Genomic DNA, 13,488 nt, shown 5'->3' with positions numbered 1-13,488 from the left:
GACAGCCTAATAGCAGATACAATGGTTCTTATAGCGCTTTCGCCTAATAATGTTGTGACTTCTCTTGCTCAATCATGAATGCTTTCAAGGAACAAGTTCGGAAGAGGAGCGAGGGTGAAGTAATGTGGCTTGAGTATCCCCGCAATGGGGCTTTTTGCTGGGTAATCAGCGCCAATTGGTGGGTAATCAAGTCCCTAGAACATTTCTAATACACTGTCATCAAGCACTATCCACACGGCATGCTTATTTTCAACATCTCAGCTTGCAAAATTTGCTAATTTCAAATTGCCCAGTACACATTGGTATTAGCGACGTGGCTAAAAGAATTTGACGCATTATTTTATCACGCAATGTTTCGGTGATCAGCTGGCTGTTGGCACAGTTATGTCTAATTGGACCTACAGCGAGCGCATTGCCGAGTGCTCGCATACAAATATTGAGTATTTGATCATGGTAGATGCCGCAAAAGTATGCATGAACACGAAATAAATCCTGCAAATTCCCACTTCAATTGAAATATCAGGCCCCAATTGAAAGACGTATTTGCACGACTGTCAGCTTATAATGTAGAATAAAACTACTCAAATTACCAAACCTAAAACAAAACACATCTATGACCTCTATCTTCTTACACTGCCTCTAAGCTACACCAAGAATGACAAAAGAAAATGAGCTACAATCTTTCTGTGAGTCGTTCAAGACCAAGCTTGGACATGAATACTAAACCCATGCTCATTCCGCTTGGGGGTCCTGGACAGACAGGTCAATCTCCTCCTTGCGTCTGCGAACAGAAACTTTGACAGTAGAGTCTGATTCACAAGTGAACCCATACTCCATGTACTTTGGCGTCTGATTCTCAGCAAACTCAAAGTCATACTTGAGAAGAAAATGAGCCAGAATAACCTTGGCTTCGTTTCCGGCAAAGAAGCGACCAGGGCAAGAGTGCATGCCGTGTCCGAAGCCCATGTGGCTTGTGCTGGTGCTCACGAGCTGGCTTACGGCATCGTTGGGGCCACCGCGCTCCTTGAAGTATCTGTAGCCATCGAATTCGAGAGGATTGGTGTAGACCTTAGGATCCCACATGCGTTCAGCGGAGACGACGATGGAAGCTCCGCGGGCGAGGAAAGTTCCGTCGGGAAGCTGGATGTCTTCGACTGTCTTGCGGTTCATTCCCACTATTCGAAGGTCAGTTCATTTCCTTCTTCGAACACAAGGCGTCATGATTTCGTGACGTTAGGAGACTTACCAATCTGGTTGGGCTTCAGGCGCTGACTTTCCTTCAGAACACTATCCATCAACTTCATGTTGTGCAGAGCCGTCTTCTTCCAGCCTCCTTCGCCAATGACGCGAATAACCTCTTCTCTCAGGGGTTGGATCAGCTCAGGGTGCTGCAAGATGTCGTACATAGCTTGACAAACAAGATCGGCAGTGGTGTGTACGGCAACGCTGGCCAACATCAGCTGACCAACGGCCGGATTGTACTTCTGTCCCTTAGCCATCTCCTCAAACCATGTAATACCATCCAGGTACTCGACGGCCGGTGATTCTTCCTTGCGTCTCTTGATCTCAGCAAAGACGTGCTTCTCGGCGTCTCTGATATATGCGCGGAGGAGCCGAGTTCTGGGAAGAAACCAGGCGACAACAGGTCGAAGGAATTCAGGCCACTTGCGCATATCCTGCATGGCAAAGACGCTCGTCTCGACGTAGTTGATGACAGTGTGAAGCCATTCGTCGTTTCGGCCAAGGCGCTCGCCAACGAAGATGCGACCAGAGAGTCTAGAGACGACATCAAGGACGACTTCCTTGAGAACGACATCGTGGGGGTCTGAGAAGATTGGTCAGGGCAACTGCAGCCAGGAGCGCAGTGGACGCTGAAACTTACCTTTCGAGTCGGTGAGAGTGTTCTTGATAACCATGTCTGCTTCCTGGGAGAGAATGCTGGTGATTTTACCTGTTGCGAAAGTCATGTATCAGTCTCATTCTCCGTCACATTATTTGAATTATGGGGAGAGAACGTACCCAGGGTCTTTGTTAGCCTTAGTTTCACTACATTCTGAAGTCTCTCGGCCGGGTCGCAAGCTTCCTTGTAAGGCTCAAAGCCAGAGTAATGAGCTTGGAAGTCCTACAAATCCCGTGTAAGCTAGTAGTCACAAAGTGTGAGGAGTAGAGTTCAAATCAACTTACGTCGGCAAGACCTTGTGTGAAACTGAAGCGCTTGTCGTTCCGGATCTCCTGGCCAACATCGGGAGGTAGAATGATAACGTCGCCAACGTCACCCAACACGCGAAAAGGTTTTCCCAACAGACTATTGGCTGAAAGGTACATCAAGTTTCGGGCATTGAGGATGATCTCCTGCGCAGCTCTAGCCGAAGACCATTCAAAAGGCTTCTTGGGGTTGAGGTACGGAAGCTTGGTCGTACGGTCCCTCATAAGAAACAGGGACAAAATGGCGACAGTCGCGCATGATGCCACCACGTACCACGAGGACGTGGAAGGGTCCTGGCGGTCGGTGACTGCGTTGTCGAAAGATGTCGTGTTAAAGACGTCCATGCTGAAATCAGGTGGATTTGCGGTGGAGAGAAGCTGACTTTGTAATCTGAATGGTTGGAGTGTTCGTCTGTTGATTCAAAATTCCAACGGGAATTTTCACATATACCCGTGTTCTTTCGGCGGGCGGCGGACTTTGGTTGTCCGTGGCCCCGCGGTCAGCTCCGTCACCGCCTCACCGGGGCAGTGATGTTCGGCCGATGTCCACACTGAAACGGCCCGGCAGTCGTGTCAACTGAATAATCCATCCAGCGGCTGTCTGAGGGATGAACCAATGAGCTTGACGCGAATGGTTCAACCGGAGTTTGCGGAGGGCGTCCGCGAGGGGAACCGTTCCATCCCACCGGGCCATCATGCAGATCACCCTTGCTGCCAAGTGCCGGAACCTTAATTGTGACCGTGTATTCGTTCTAGAAATCAATTGCTGCCAAGCTCATTGGGCGAATTGTGTCGGTTTCGTATCAATCTTGAAAGTGGGGGTTCATCTCTTGCCGCCGGCGGGATAGCGTACCCGCGTCGTGATGCTCAAGAGGAGTCGTTCACGTCAGAGCCTTGGCAATGTCCGCTGCGTGATGAATCCATAGACTCGCAGAATTGGTTCAGATCCAGAAAACTCGAATTTGAAGATCACGGAGTTTTCCCGCATGTACGTCCGCTCACCGAACGCAACGCCAATACATGTATATATCAAGGTTCACGCCAGTGCAAGCCGAGAGAGCCCATCAGAAATTACCGGGAGAAAGGAATTTATTATATTATAACATGGCCATGTACCAACCACTAGCCTCTGACATTAACCGACAAGGTCTATAAACATCAATTTCAAGAGGACCACAATGCCCTTAGATCTTGACCAGATGCATTTGTAGCACTGGCGACCTCAGATAGTACGAGTGCATCTTACCCCTCTTCGTACAACTTACGTTCAAATCCAATCAAACGTTGGCTGTGTCTTCTTACATGTCAGCAAATAGACAATGTGAGACTCCTTACGTGTTTTTAGGAGTCTCCCGAGCAACAATCGGCCTTTGATATGAATATAATCTCAGCCCTAAGTGCAGCTGAACAGTCACAGGCAAGATTGACGTCAGCGGCTGTGAGCTAGGCATTGGACGACCCCGCTCCCGAATGCTCAACACTCAAGCTACCATTCACACTGCCCTACGGAAATCTGTAGATGTGGTGTGAATTGGTGGGACAGAGATGTTCGGGGCAACATCAGAGTCTTACACCTCACTCAAGTGGAACTTGTTAACAGCGGTGAGTCACAAACAGCGAAGGAACCGCACCAATCCGAAGGATATCAGAGTTGCAAGTGTATGTTCCATTTCAAGCGAGGAACGCCACAAGTCTGTTGCTAGGCACTGTTCGGCCTCAGATAACGCCGCTTCCCTTCATGCTGACCGGCGATGCCTGCCTTCCCATGCAAGGGGCTCCAGAACGCGGGGTAATTATGCTCCAAAGCCTGCCATTTAATTAGCAGCCTGCAACCTTAATCTCTATTTTCCCTTCGAAATTATCCGTCAACGATCTCTTCATGACTGTTTTCTTCTAGTCCTCCTCTAAGATCCTAATTCCGTTGATCATATTGAGTACGACCACCGTCAGGCCGCCCAACATGGTCACCACAAGAAGCAAGAAAGCGGGGGATGCACAGCAGCAAGAGCCGGAGAAAGATGCATCTCAGCAACAGCCAAGTCTACGTCTGTATCGAGGCAATTGCCATTGCGGATCCTTCGTTTACGAAGCTGAGTTACCGGAGATCAAGTCGGCGATGGAATGCAACTGTAGCATCTGCCACAAGAAAGGGTACCTCTGGGTCTTTCCCACAGAAGGAAGCAAGTTCGATATTGTCAAAGGCGACAAGAATGCTCTTTCGCAATACACCTTTGGTGCGAAGAAGCTTGCTCATAAGGTACAAATTCGATGACGAATATGCGAAGACAAGATACCTAGCCTAGTCGCTGACATTGACTTTGCAGTTCTGTCCCACTTGTGCCACGCCTGTTATGGGGGAGTTCATTGGAGGGAACGGCAGAGCCTTCAACGTGAGTGGCCTCCTTATCGCGATACTCCATATGCACACGATGAGGCACTAAACCATCCTTCATCTGCAGATTCGTACCATTCAAGGTATTGATGTTTTTGAGTTGGAGAAGCAACCGTGAGCCTTTCTTGAAGATGCATATCTCTTTGGAAGATAAATCCTAGGAGGACTCCATTTGGCTAATCAGCTTGTTCCCAGGTACGATGGCGCTGCTCTCGGAGACAAATATGCATCTCCCAAACATAACGGGCCGCTGCCCCCTGCCATCGACGGCAGCAAGCTCTACACCGGCTCTTGTCATTGCGGCGCAGTCACCGTGGCTTTCATGAGCGAGCCGCTGGATGAAACAAATGACAATGAAACAGCCGAGTGCAACTGCAGTATCTGCGTGAGGGTCAGTCGAAGTGTTTCTTTGGCGGTGTAAGTTCAGACGCTGACGGAAACGAAACAGAACGCCTACCGATGGATCTATCCGAAGAAGGAACGAGTCGTTCTCCACGCCACCGAACCCGCCAACATCGGCCGATACAGCTTTTCGCGTCACGTCCTGAACAAGACATTCTGCAAGATATGCGGTGTGTGCATGACTAACGAGTACAACCATCTCTCCGATGAGGAGCGAAAGGCTATCGGGGCAGTGCCAGCCGATGGATTTGGCGAGCGCATAAAGGCTGGACACCCGGTCAATTTACGTGTCCTGCCCGACGTGGACTTGAAGAAGATGAAGCCCCCAGTCTTGAAGGATGGGGCCAACAAGATCTCACCGCCCTATAAGAACCCTTAGGTGTGAGGCTTGGTGTCCTGATGTTCGAGATTGGCTCTATATCACGTTCATTTAATCTTTCAAGGCAACAAACAGTCTCATAGACTTGGGCCTCATCGCATCTGCTAGAAAAGAAAGCAATAATGAATATTTCTAGCAGTATTTCATCGTACTACCACCTGGATCCGCCCCAAGTTGCTTACCCGAGCAAATTGGGAAGATGGGTTTCCTTCACGTTGAGAAGTAATCTTGACTACACACAGATACGTGCCAGCAATATCATAAACAAATGGCACAACCAGGTCAACGAATTCGTTAGGTTCGCCAAATGGCAGGCTTTCGAACGTCTTGCCCCCCAGAGAATCCCACTCGACAGCGACGATTTTGCCAGCCCCAACAGGTGCTACCGCCCGCACAATGAAATTTACCTCGGTACCCCTTTGAATGTTTCCAATAAGCGACGGATTCATGGAAAGCTCTACAATGGGCTGGATACCATGCCGATCGTCTGCTTCGCCAGAAGGAATGACCTGGCTATTCTGAACTTGATAACTCGTCGATGCTGGTGGTTGAATACCGTCCTCAACCCAGGCACAGAGACTGCGCATCGCATGCTCGTACATCCCAGTGTAGTCAATAATGAAGTCTTTCAGGTTCTCCGCGACAGGCTCGAAGAAGTGGTCGGCGCGCTCGTTGTACCACAGCCGGAAGTTGTCATCGAAACTGGAACCGAGAGTCCTTTGTACCTGAGACTTGTACCAATCTGCATGCCATGGGAAGGCGTCGATATCAAGCAGGTTGTCCACTATGATCATCTTCCCAGTGATGTTGCCGCTATGGGTGCAACCACCACAAGCGCCCTTGGCCACTTCGGCAGCGGCTTGTACGGCTCGCTGGGGATACAAAAGGGCTCCGTCGGGTCCCATGAACTGATCGAATCCGTAGAAACCGGGTCGATTCGGGATTTGATGGCGATGGTATGTATGCATTGCAATGAACCAGCTATTATCGACGCGGATTCGCCGATCCTGGGTCAGATTGCTCAGTACGATGTCCGGATTTTCCTTGGTCACCATGATGGATTTGGTGGAGGGGTTCCAGGTTCCGGTCAAGGCACCGATCTTGGACGAACAGTCCCTATCGAGGAGGGTGAATTCCAGGCCATCAAAATTGGCAATCTTTTCAGGAACTCCCTCGAGTGTGATGTTGAAAGCAAAGTCGTCATCATCGATGATTGCGATGACCTCTTGGATTGTCGCCGTGAGATTGACAAAATTGGAATGAAGCACGTCGGATAGAGTGGAACTATCAGTCCCCAGATATCCTGGTTTGCTCCAGTAGTCGTCCGCGTAAGAAGGGTCGAGGTTTTTGATCGAGCTCAATAGAAGTTTCAGCATTCGGCTGCTCGCGAGGCCGCTGAAGTTTTCCCAGGCTTCTATCGGAACGCCCGAAAGCGTCGCCTCCCTGAACACAGATGCTTCGGTCTCGCTGAGATTCGACATGGCCTTTTCTACATCTCCGCTTCTGATCGAATCAACGATGTGGGATGACTTGTTCCTGAGCACTGCTGAGGCCAAGTTGCGTACCGCATGGTTCAACGGAATAGAAACTGGCGTTGCCACCACAATGGGTACCGCCCCGTCCCAGACACCAGCAGTGTTCTCCATCGCACCGATCGTCATGTATGAGCCTCCGCTGCCGCCATATATGTAACCATAGACATGTTCCGGGACCGAGCGATAGTAGTTGGCCAAGATGGACCGAGAGAATTTCGCCGCGGCGGCGTCGGCACGATATCCCGAAGTGCCAGAGACTTGAATGAGATAGGCACCACTGTCCAGTGCAAAGCCAATCCGCCGGTCTATGGCCGTAGAGTTCTGGTCCGGGTAGACGTAGCTGAAGAAACGACCCTGCCACCGTGTCTCCGGGGGAAGGTAAAAGTTGAAATCGACGTCGGTGCCTTCGAAATGTCCAGAGATCCGCCGATGGGGAGAGAGCAGGGTCATGTTCTCGTCTTTGTCAATGACCGCCGTAGAGTACATCGGATCGAAGCAGTTTGGGGTAACCAAGCATGGCCCGGTGGTATTCGCTCCGATGCACTCTGCTCTGCTTGGGTGGGGAGACTGTGCGGTGACGGCGACGAACAGGACAGCCCTGGAAGATCGTGTCAGTTATCGTATTCCGTCTGCTTCTCTTTGGAAGAAGCGCGTTAGAGCCCATGGCGGGAAGATTGATTTACCAGAAAAGCATCAAGGCATGGTCGACCGAGTTTCTGACAGCAGAGCGCCGGAACTTCATGGTTGCGTGAACGGATAGAAACTTCACTGCCCTCCTTTCCCGAGAGGCAACAGACTTGATGCATAATGAGCTTCTGAACTGACGAGAGGTCTTGATTTGAGGTGGTATGTACACAACCCTTTCGCCAAGCATATCCGCAAGGGGTGGAGAGGTACTACGTAGACTTTCTTGTGAGGACGAAGCAGATCATCATCTCAACAATGTCTGCTGTCCGATTGAGCGATGCATTAATTTGATTTCTCGTATCTCAGTATTTCGTCTTTGTGGAACGATGTGCGCCGTTGCTTGTGTCACTCGGAACGGTTGGGTCCATTTCTCGCATTGGATACGAAAAAGGGATGAAGGAGCCCGCTTCGAACGCGAATACAAGGCCGTTTGGGAGACACTCTCTTTCTGAAAATGAGGTTATTACGATCCGGTAATGATCCAGTGGATCTTGGCCAGCATACCTACCTATACAGCATCAAGTAATGATCTCAATGAATGGGATGTGTTGTTACCTTTCTTCCCTTATAACCTTTTCTTCGCAGTGTTGACAAGCCAACGTCTCAATAGCCTTACTGAGGAGAGCTTCTCTTTCCGAATAGGGGGTTTAATTCAAAAACAACACTTCGTCCCATTAGATGTATCGGGTTTCAATAAATGATGTATGTCAACTTTTAATCTGCAAATTCCATGATCAATTGCTCATACTACTAGTATACATTTAAATCGTAACGTAAAACGCTTCAAGGTAACTCAAAGAATCCTCGTCTTACAACATCACCAGTTCCGATCGGTTGGCAATTCATGTCTCGCATCTCTCTGATCTGAGCTACCAAGCTCATAACGAACATGACTCTGCCCATGGACCTCGTGCAGCGACTTCTCGCTCTGGCCAGCCAGCGCCTGCTTCCTTTTTCGTATCTGCTTCCAGACCATCCATCCCACCAGACAGCCCACGGCGAGAGTCCCTAGCGTCGCTCCAATCGCGATACCTGCTATAGTCCCACCAGACAGCCCCTTTCCCTCGTCTTTAAGGGGAGCCGGTGTCGAGTCCGACGCCGATGTGGAAGACGCAGTCGGCGATGTGACCGCAGATGATGATGTAGTGGTTGCCGAGACGGCAGCTTCAGTAATGTTGAAGTAATGGGATGTTGTACCGCCCCCAGTGGTTCCAGCTAGTAGCATTCGGAAAAAGTAGACGGGGCTCAGCGTCGGGTCGTACCAGTCGGGGAATGCTAGACCGTCAAGACTGACGTTCCATCGATAGCCTCCGGCGCTCGTTCCGTCTGCATCCAAATCTCTTGTCAGCATTGCGCAGGCCAGGCGTCAGAAGTCAATGATTCAGGGTAACGAGATGAACTCACTCAGAAGATAGACGGATGGATCTCTCTCAGGTGATGACTGGGTCAGGATCAAGTCGATCACATCATACTCCTTCTGCCATGATAAATCGACCTCTTGCCCCAAGGAATAGACGGGATTATGCGTGTATTCACCCGCGGCACCGGGGCCTGGGGGCCGGAGGAAGGCGCTCATCACGTCAAACAGCCCAATGATGCAAAGAGGAAAGATGGGATATGGGACAATCAATGGATGTTAAAACAGCTCTCAATAATCATAAAATAGCTGAGGGCTGCGATGTAAGCCTCAGAGTTGTGGAAATTCCAGCAGAGTAAAGGGGCCACCATGGAACGAAGAAGGAAGAAGGCAGGGAATGGGTAAGAATTATGGATTTCTGGACTTTGAACCTTTTTGCCAGGCTCAGCCTCAATTGTGTACGGATGATCTTGTCCTTGAGCGAGTATGAACTTTCTAGATCAAGTTACATGCAACACCGATCAGCAGCAATCAGGCTGCGTAGAGATCGGCGACTATCGACAACCAAGCTACGGCTGACCAGGCTGCATCAAGCAGGCTCTATGACCACATGACTACCTTCCAATCCTGGCGCTCTAATCCCGCAGATCTGAGTTGGAGAGGCCTGTTTTAGTTTATAAGCTCACGAGTTTGGGGGCCGTATGTCTGCCTGGCTTTTGTTAGATCAGCTGGTCGCATTGTATTTGACGATCATCCAGAGCGGTTTGACTTTGCCTCCGCTTTGTGCACATTTGTCCTTGGAACCTTCCCTGTTTCACTACACCCTCTTGACACTAGAATTAATGATTAGACAAATAATGATCGTTCGTGTTTCTAAAAAGTGGTGGGAGCACGCCCATATGTTATCGCCGACTGTTCATTGCGCCTATCTCTCTAGACAAACCTCTGGACAAGTCCTAAAGTACATGTCCAGTGACGTGATGAGTCCTCAATCGCTATGCCTTACACGCTTTCCGACTCTAACGAATCACATCAGTCTGTCATTGACTCAGGTGGGCGTAGCGTTTCAGACTGTTGGTGGCTTGATCATATATTTCCAAACTGCCTCACTACGGCTCATATTTCCCACCATTTTGCATTTGTGCTAATCTTCGCCTGATCAGGCACACTGCATTGGACAAATCTTTTGGAGACATACTTCCGTAACCTCACAAATCTCCTTCAAAGTCATGCTCAGAAAGACCTTGGCGTGGTACTTCAGGAACTTTAAGTCACCTGGTCTTGTATCACAGCGACTTTAGTTCTGAGGAACCAGCCCTAGGGAGTGAAACGTGGTGACCGGGCAGATACGCTAGCTACATCTCTACAGCCCAACCAATCGGGGCGCTGGCCGGCGTGGTTACCAGTGCAGAACAGGGGATAAAGCCATGGGAGTTGTTGCCGAAGCTTTTCGCTTTGTGGTGCAATTGGTTATCAGCTTAGATCTCTGGTCTGCCGTCGCCATTGCTTTCGTCTGCACTTGGTGAGGTAGTTAGCTCCAATATGTAAGTAGTAGATTAGTGAACTAGTGGGCGGCTTTGTTGGCATCGACGCTGATCGTATTTTCTTTTGGACAGGTCGCAACCCAAGAGAAGGCACTCGTTCCCGTCCTCCGTCAAGGCCACATTGTTATGCCCGTCATTTGACCCTGCTCACTGGTCCCGCTGCCGACTGTGCCGAGTGACCTTTTAGGACCCTGAGCTGTCCAAGGGCGTGACATGAAGCCTAGGGTGCTGGTCCACCAGTGACAGCCGACAGGAGAGCTTGTCTGAAGAAAGATTACCGCTTGAGTATGAAAAGGGAAATTTTCCACGCGCGTAACCGCACTCTAGCACATCGAGCACCCCAATAAGCGACCTGGCGGGCCTTTTCATGTTCTGATTAGGGACCATGACAGGCCTTTTCATTGGCGTTGTGTCAGATTTGTGTCAGCTGAACATAGCATCGAGTCAGTTCACGGAGCCCCAGTGTTACGATCCCATCAGTTGGGGTGCTGGCCTGCGGAAGTTTAAAGTGCAGAACAGGGGATAATGACAACAGAGTTGATTCCCCTGACCTAAGGTACTCGCAATACCCAGACAAAACTGTAAAGAGCACCATGTCTATACTGCGGTAATTATCTGATTGCTTCTAAACTGTTCCTCTTGGCATGTCTATTTAAAAAAGTGATACTCGCTCTGTAATTCCTCGCCTTTAAGAGGGTTTCTAGCACATCTACTCATTCTCTACAACTGGCTGATACGCGCTCTCTCTTCCATCTTTCATTCGCCCTCACTAATCTTCAAGTATTGTCGTTGACCGACGTTATTATCCTATTACAAAATGCAATTTTCTATCACGCTATTCGCCCTATTCGCAGGCCTTGCCGTTGCAAGCCCTACTGTCATCGAACCTCGCCAGAACACAGCGGTAAGCAAGCCATCTGACTACTCTTAGCGCTGCAACTAAAGAGATACAGTGTAATCTATGCCGGGAAGAATGCTTTTTCGGGAAAGGAAGCAACGATGTCTACGTGAAGTGTATCAATAGATGCAACACAGACCTCAAATGCACGCTCACGCCTTGAAAGCTTCAAGACCTCAAGATATGGATGAGCAAGCTATACTTGAGATACTTGATGAAGGCTGTCAAATTTTGTGCATGGAGCACGAGATAGGACTGTTTCAGTTCCTTACCTCTTGTTATCTTGAACATGAATAATATCGTCCTTTTTTTTCTCGATTTCCTTCTCTGGGTTGTGAGTTGTGAACCAAGATCTAATAGGCATGTATCGTGATTGGACGTGACAGGGCAATGAGCTGACATCTATCAAACAAAATGCGCGCCAACCTCAACAAGTCCGTAATCGCCGTCTGAGAGTCTCACCACAATTGCCGCCCTCCTCGATGCAATGTGCAAAATAATTTTCTTCGTCATCAATATTTTTGCCTGACTTCCTTCCCCAAACAAAACTTCGAAGACCGTGCATCGTTTGAGGGGGCGTTGCATTTACCGCCGTTTTTCTTCACCTCGGCTGACCCAAATCACCCCAACCTCACCTCAGGCATCATTTCACCTCTCCAAAGCAGCATTTGTAGGGTTAGCAGCTTAGAGAGGCGATCGCACCTGTTTGACAGTGCACTGCAGGTTGCTTTGTCATAGGGCGTTGGATGGCAGTGGAAGGCGCCACTAATGTTGCCGGGGTTTCCTTTCCGCACTGCCGGCTCCGTTGCAGCTAGACTATAAACACCAGCTGATTCCCGTGGCTTCTTACAGCTCTGTCGTGTTTCCTAGATAACTCAATCATACTAGAACTCATTGATCTTACTGGAAAGGTCGAAATGGCGACAGAAAACACGGATGGCCCTGGCCGCCTCATCTCGCATTTCACCTCAAGGTATGGGCCACTCTTCGCAGGAATTTATCCGGAAGGGCACTACCATGGCATTAATTTCTAAAGCACAGGGCTGATAACTCATCACAGAGATCGTGAGAAGCAGTCATCCGGTTGGTCAGAGCTGTGGGAATCAGACGAGAGCAACCTCTGGGATAGAGGCAAACCGTCCCCGGCCCTCATCGACCTCATAGAGTCTCGCTCTGAAGTCCTCCCTCGGCCGTCTACTGGTCGTCGTCTGAAGGCGCTTGTCCCCGTGAGTGATTCACTTGGCTCAGCATATCCTACGCTCTTCTAAGATACTTACTGCTCTTTTTCCAACGCATCAGGGGTGTGGCAAGGGATATGACGTGGTCATGCTCGCGCTCCATGGATACGACGTCTACGGCCTCGAAGTCTCGGAAATGGGTGCGGATGTCGCACGCCAGTACGCCGCTGCGGAACTGCCGGAACCGGGAGAGTACAATTTCGGCTCGCATGACAGCGTCTTCGGGGCACAGCCCGGCGAGGTCAAGATTCTGGCGGGTGACTTCTTCAAGCGTGACTGGGAGGCGCAATGCGCCAGCAGCAGCGGAGACGACTTCCAGGGATTCGATCTCATCTTTGACTACACGGTATTGTTCCCTCAACTTCAGTCAATTCCATAAAACTCCGGGCCGCTAACCCGTCTCTGCAGTTCCTCTGCGCTCTCCTTCCAGAGATGCGGAAAGACTGGGCCCTGCGTATGCAGGAGCTACTCTCGCTCACCGGTGTTCTTGTCTGCCTCGAGTTCCCTCTTTACAAAGACCTCGGTATGCCGGGGCCGCCTTGGGGTCTTCGCGGAGTATACTGGAACATTCTCGCGCAGGGTGGCGATGGTCTTATTCAGGAGCCGGTGGTCGAGGACGCGGAAGACAAAAGTCTCAAGGGAGCTTTCCGGCGGGTGGAGTATTTCAAGCCGCCGCGGTCTTACGAGAACGGAAAGGGAACAGATATGGTCAGTGTGTGGACTGAGAAATTGTAGCTAGGGATAATCGTGGTTGGAATGCTCTCGCAGTTTTGTTTATGAAATCATTTTCATCGAGTAACAACAGTGCACGGGTAGTATTTTCATGCCAATGAGCAATGATGTTCAGAAGC

The 13,488-nt window shown here is 49.9% G+C and overlaps 5 protein-coding genes across 5 annotated transcripts; 2 read left to right on the top strand and 3 right to left on the bottom strand.

Moving 5' to 3' along the window:
* Positions 1-732: 732 nt before the first annotated feature.
* On the bottom strand, positions 733-2,550 carry P450-1-3 (Cytochrome P450 monooygenase 1; the record flags this gene model as incomplete). The annotated part of the gene is made up of 5 exons (XM_036646073.1): positions 733-1,175; positions 1,247-1,825; positions 1,883-1,951; positions 2,020-2,122; positions 2,185-2,550. The coding sequence occupies 5 exons, from the start codon at positions 2,548-2,550 to the stop codon at positions 733-735; spliced, it is 1,560 nt and encodes a 519-aa protein (XP_036488113.1).
* Positions 2,551-4,165: 1,615 nt separating this feature from the next.
* Cenpv-0 (Centromere protein V) lies at positions 4,166-5,378 on the top strand (the record flags this gene model as incomplete). Its single annotated transcript, XM_036646072.1, has 5 exons — positions 4,166-4,462; positions 4,530-4,595; positions 4,665-4,711; positions 4,793-4,988; positions 5,046-5,378. 5 exons carry the CDS (start codon positions 4,166-4,168, stop codon positions 5,376-5,378), a joined length of 939 nt encoding a protein of 312 aa, XP_036488114.1.
* A 143-nt stretch (positions 5,379-5,521) lies between these two features.
* On the bottom strand, positions 5,522-7,655 carry CGCS363_v014222 (uncharacterized protein; the record flags this gene model as incomplete). The annotated part of the gene is made up of 2 exons (XM_036646071.1): positions 5,522-7,511; positions 7,597-7,655. 2 exons carry the CDS (start codon positions 7,653-7,655, stop codon positions 5,522-5,524), a joined length of 2,049 nt encoding a protein of 682 aa, XP_036488115.1.
* A 762-nt stretch (positions 7,656-8,417) lies between these two features.
* Positions 8,418-8,951, bottom strand: CGCS363_v014221 (uncharacterized protein; the record flags this gene model as incomplete). The annotated part of the gene is made up of 1 exon (XM_036646070.1): positions 8,418-8,951. One exon carries the CDS (start codon positions 8,949-8,951, stop codon positions 8,418-8,420), a length of 534 nt encoding a protein of 177 aa, XP_036488116.1.
* Positions 8,952-12,316: 3,365 nt separating this feature from the next.
* Positions 12,317-13,372, top strand: HOL3-1 (putative thiol methyltransferase 2; the record flags this gene model as incomplete). The annotated part of the gene is made up of 4 exons (XM_036646069.1): positions 12,317-12,372; positions 12,460-12,625; positions 12,699-12,983; positions 13,046-13,372. 4 exons carry the CDS (start codon positions 12,317-12,319, stop codon positions 13,370-13,372), a joined length of 834 nt encoding a protein of 277 aa, XP_036488117.1.
* Between the last annotated feature and the right edge of the window lie 116 nt (positions 13,373-13,488).

This window comes from Colletotrichum siamense (genome assembly GCF_013390195.1).
Source record: "Colletotrichum siamense strain Cg363 chromosome Unknown KSG_Cg363_contig10, whole genome shotgun sequence".
Classification (NCBI taxonomy): domain Eukaryota; kingdom Fungi; phylum Ascomycota; class Sordariomycetes; order Glomerellales; family Glomerellaceae; genus Colletotrichum; species Colletotrichum siamense.
This window is presented reverse-complemented; position numbering and strand designations above follow the sequence as displayed.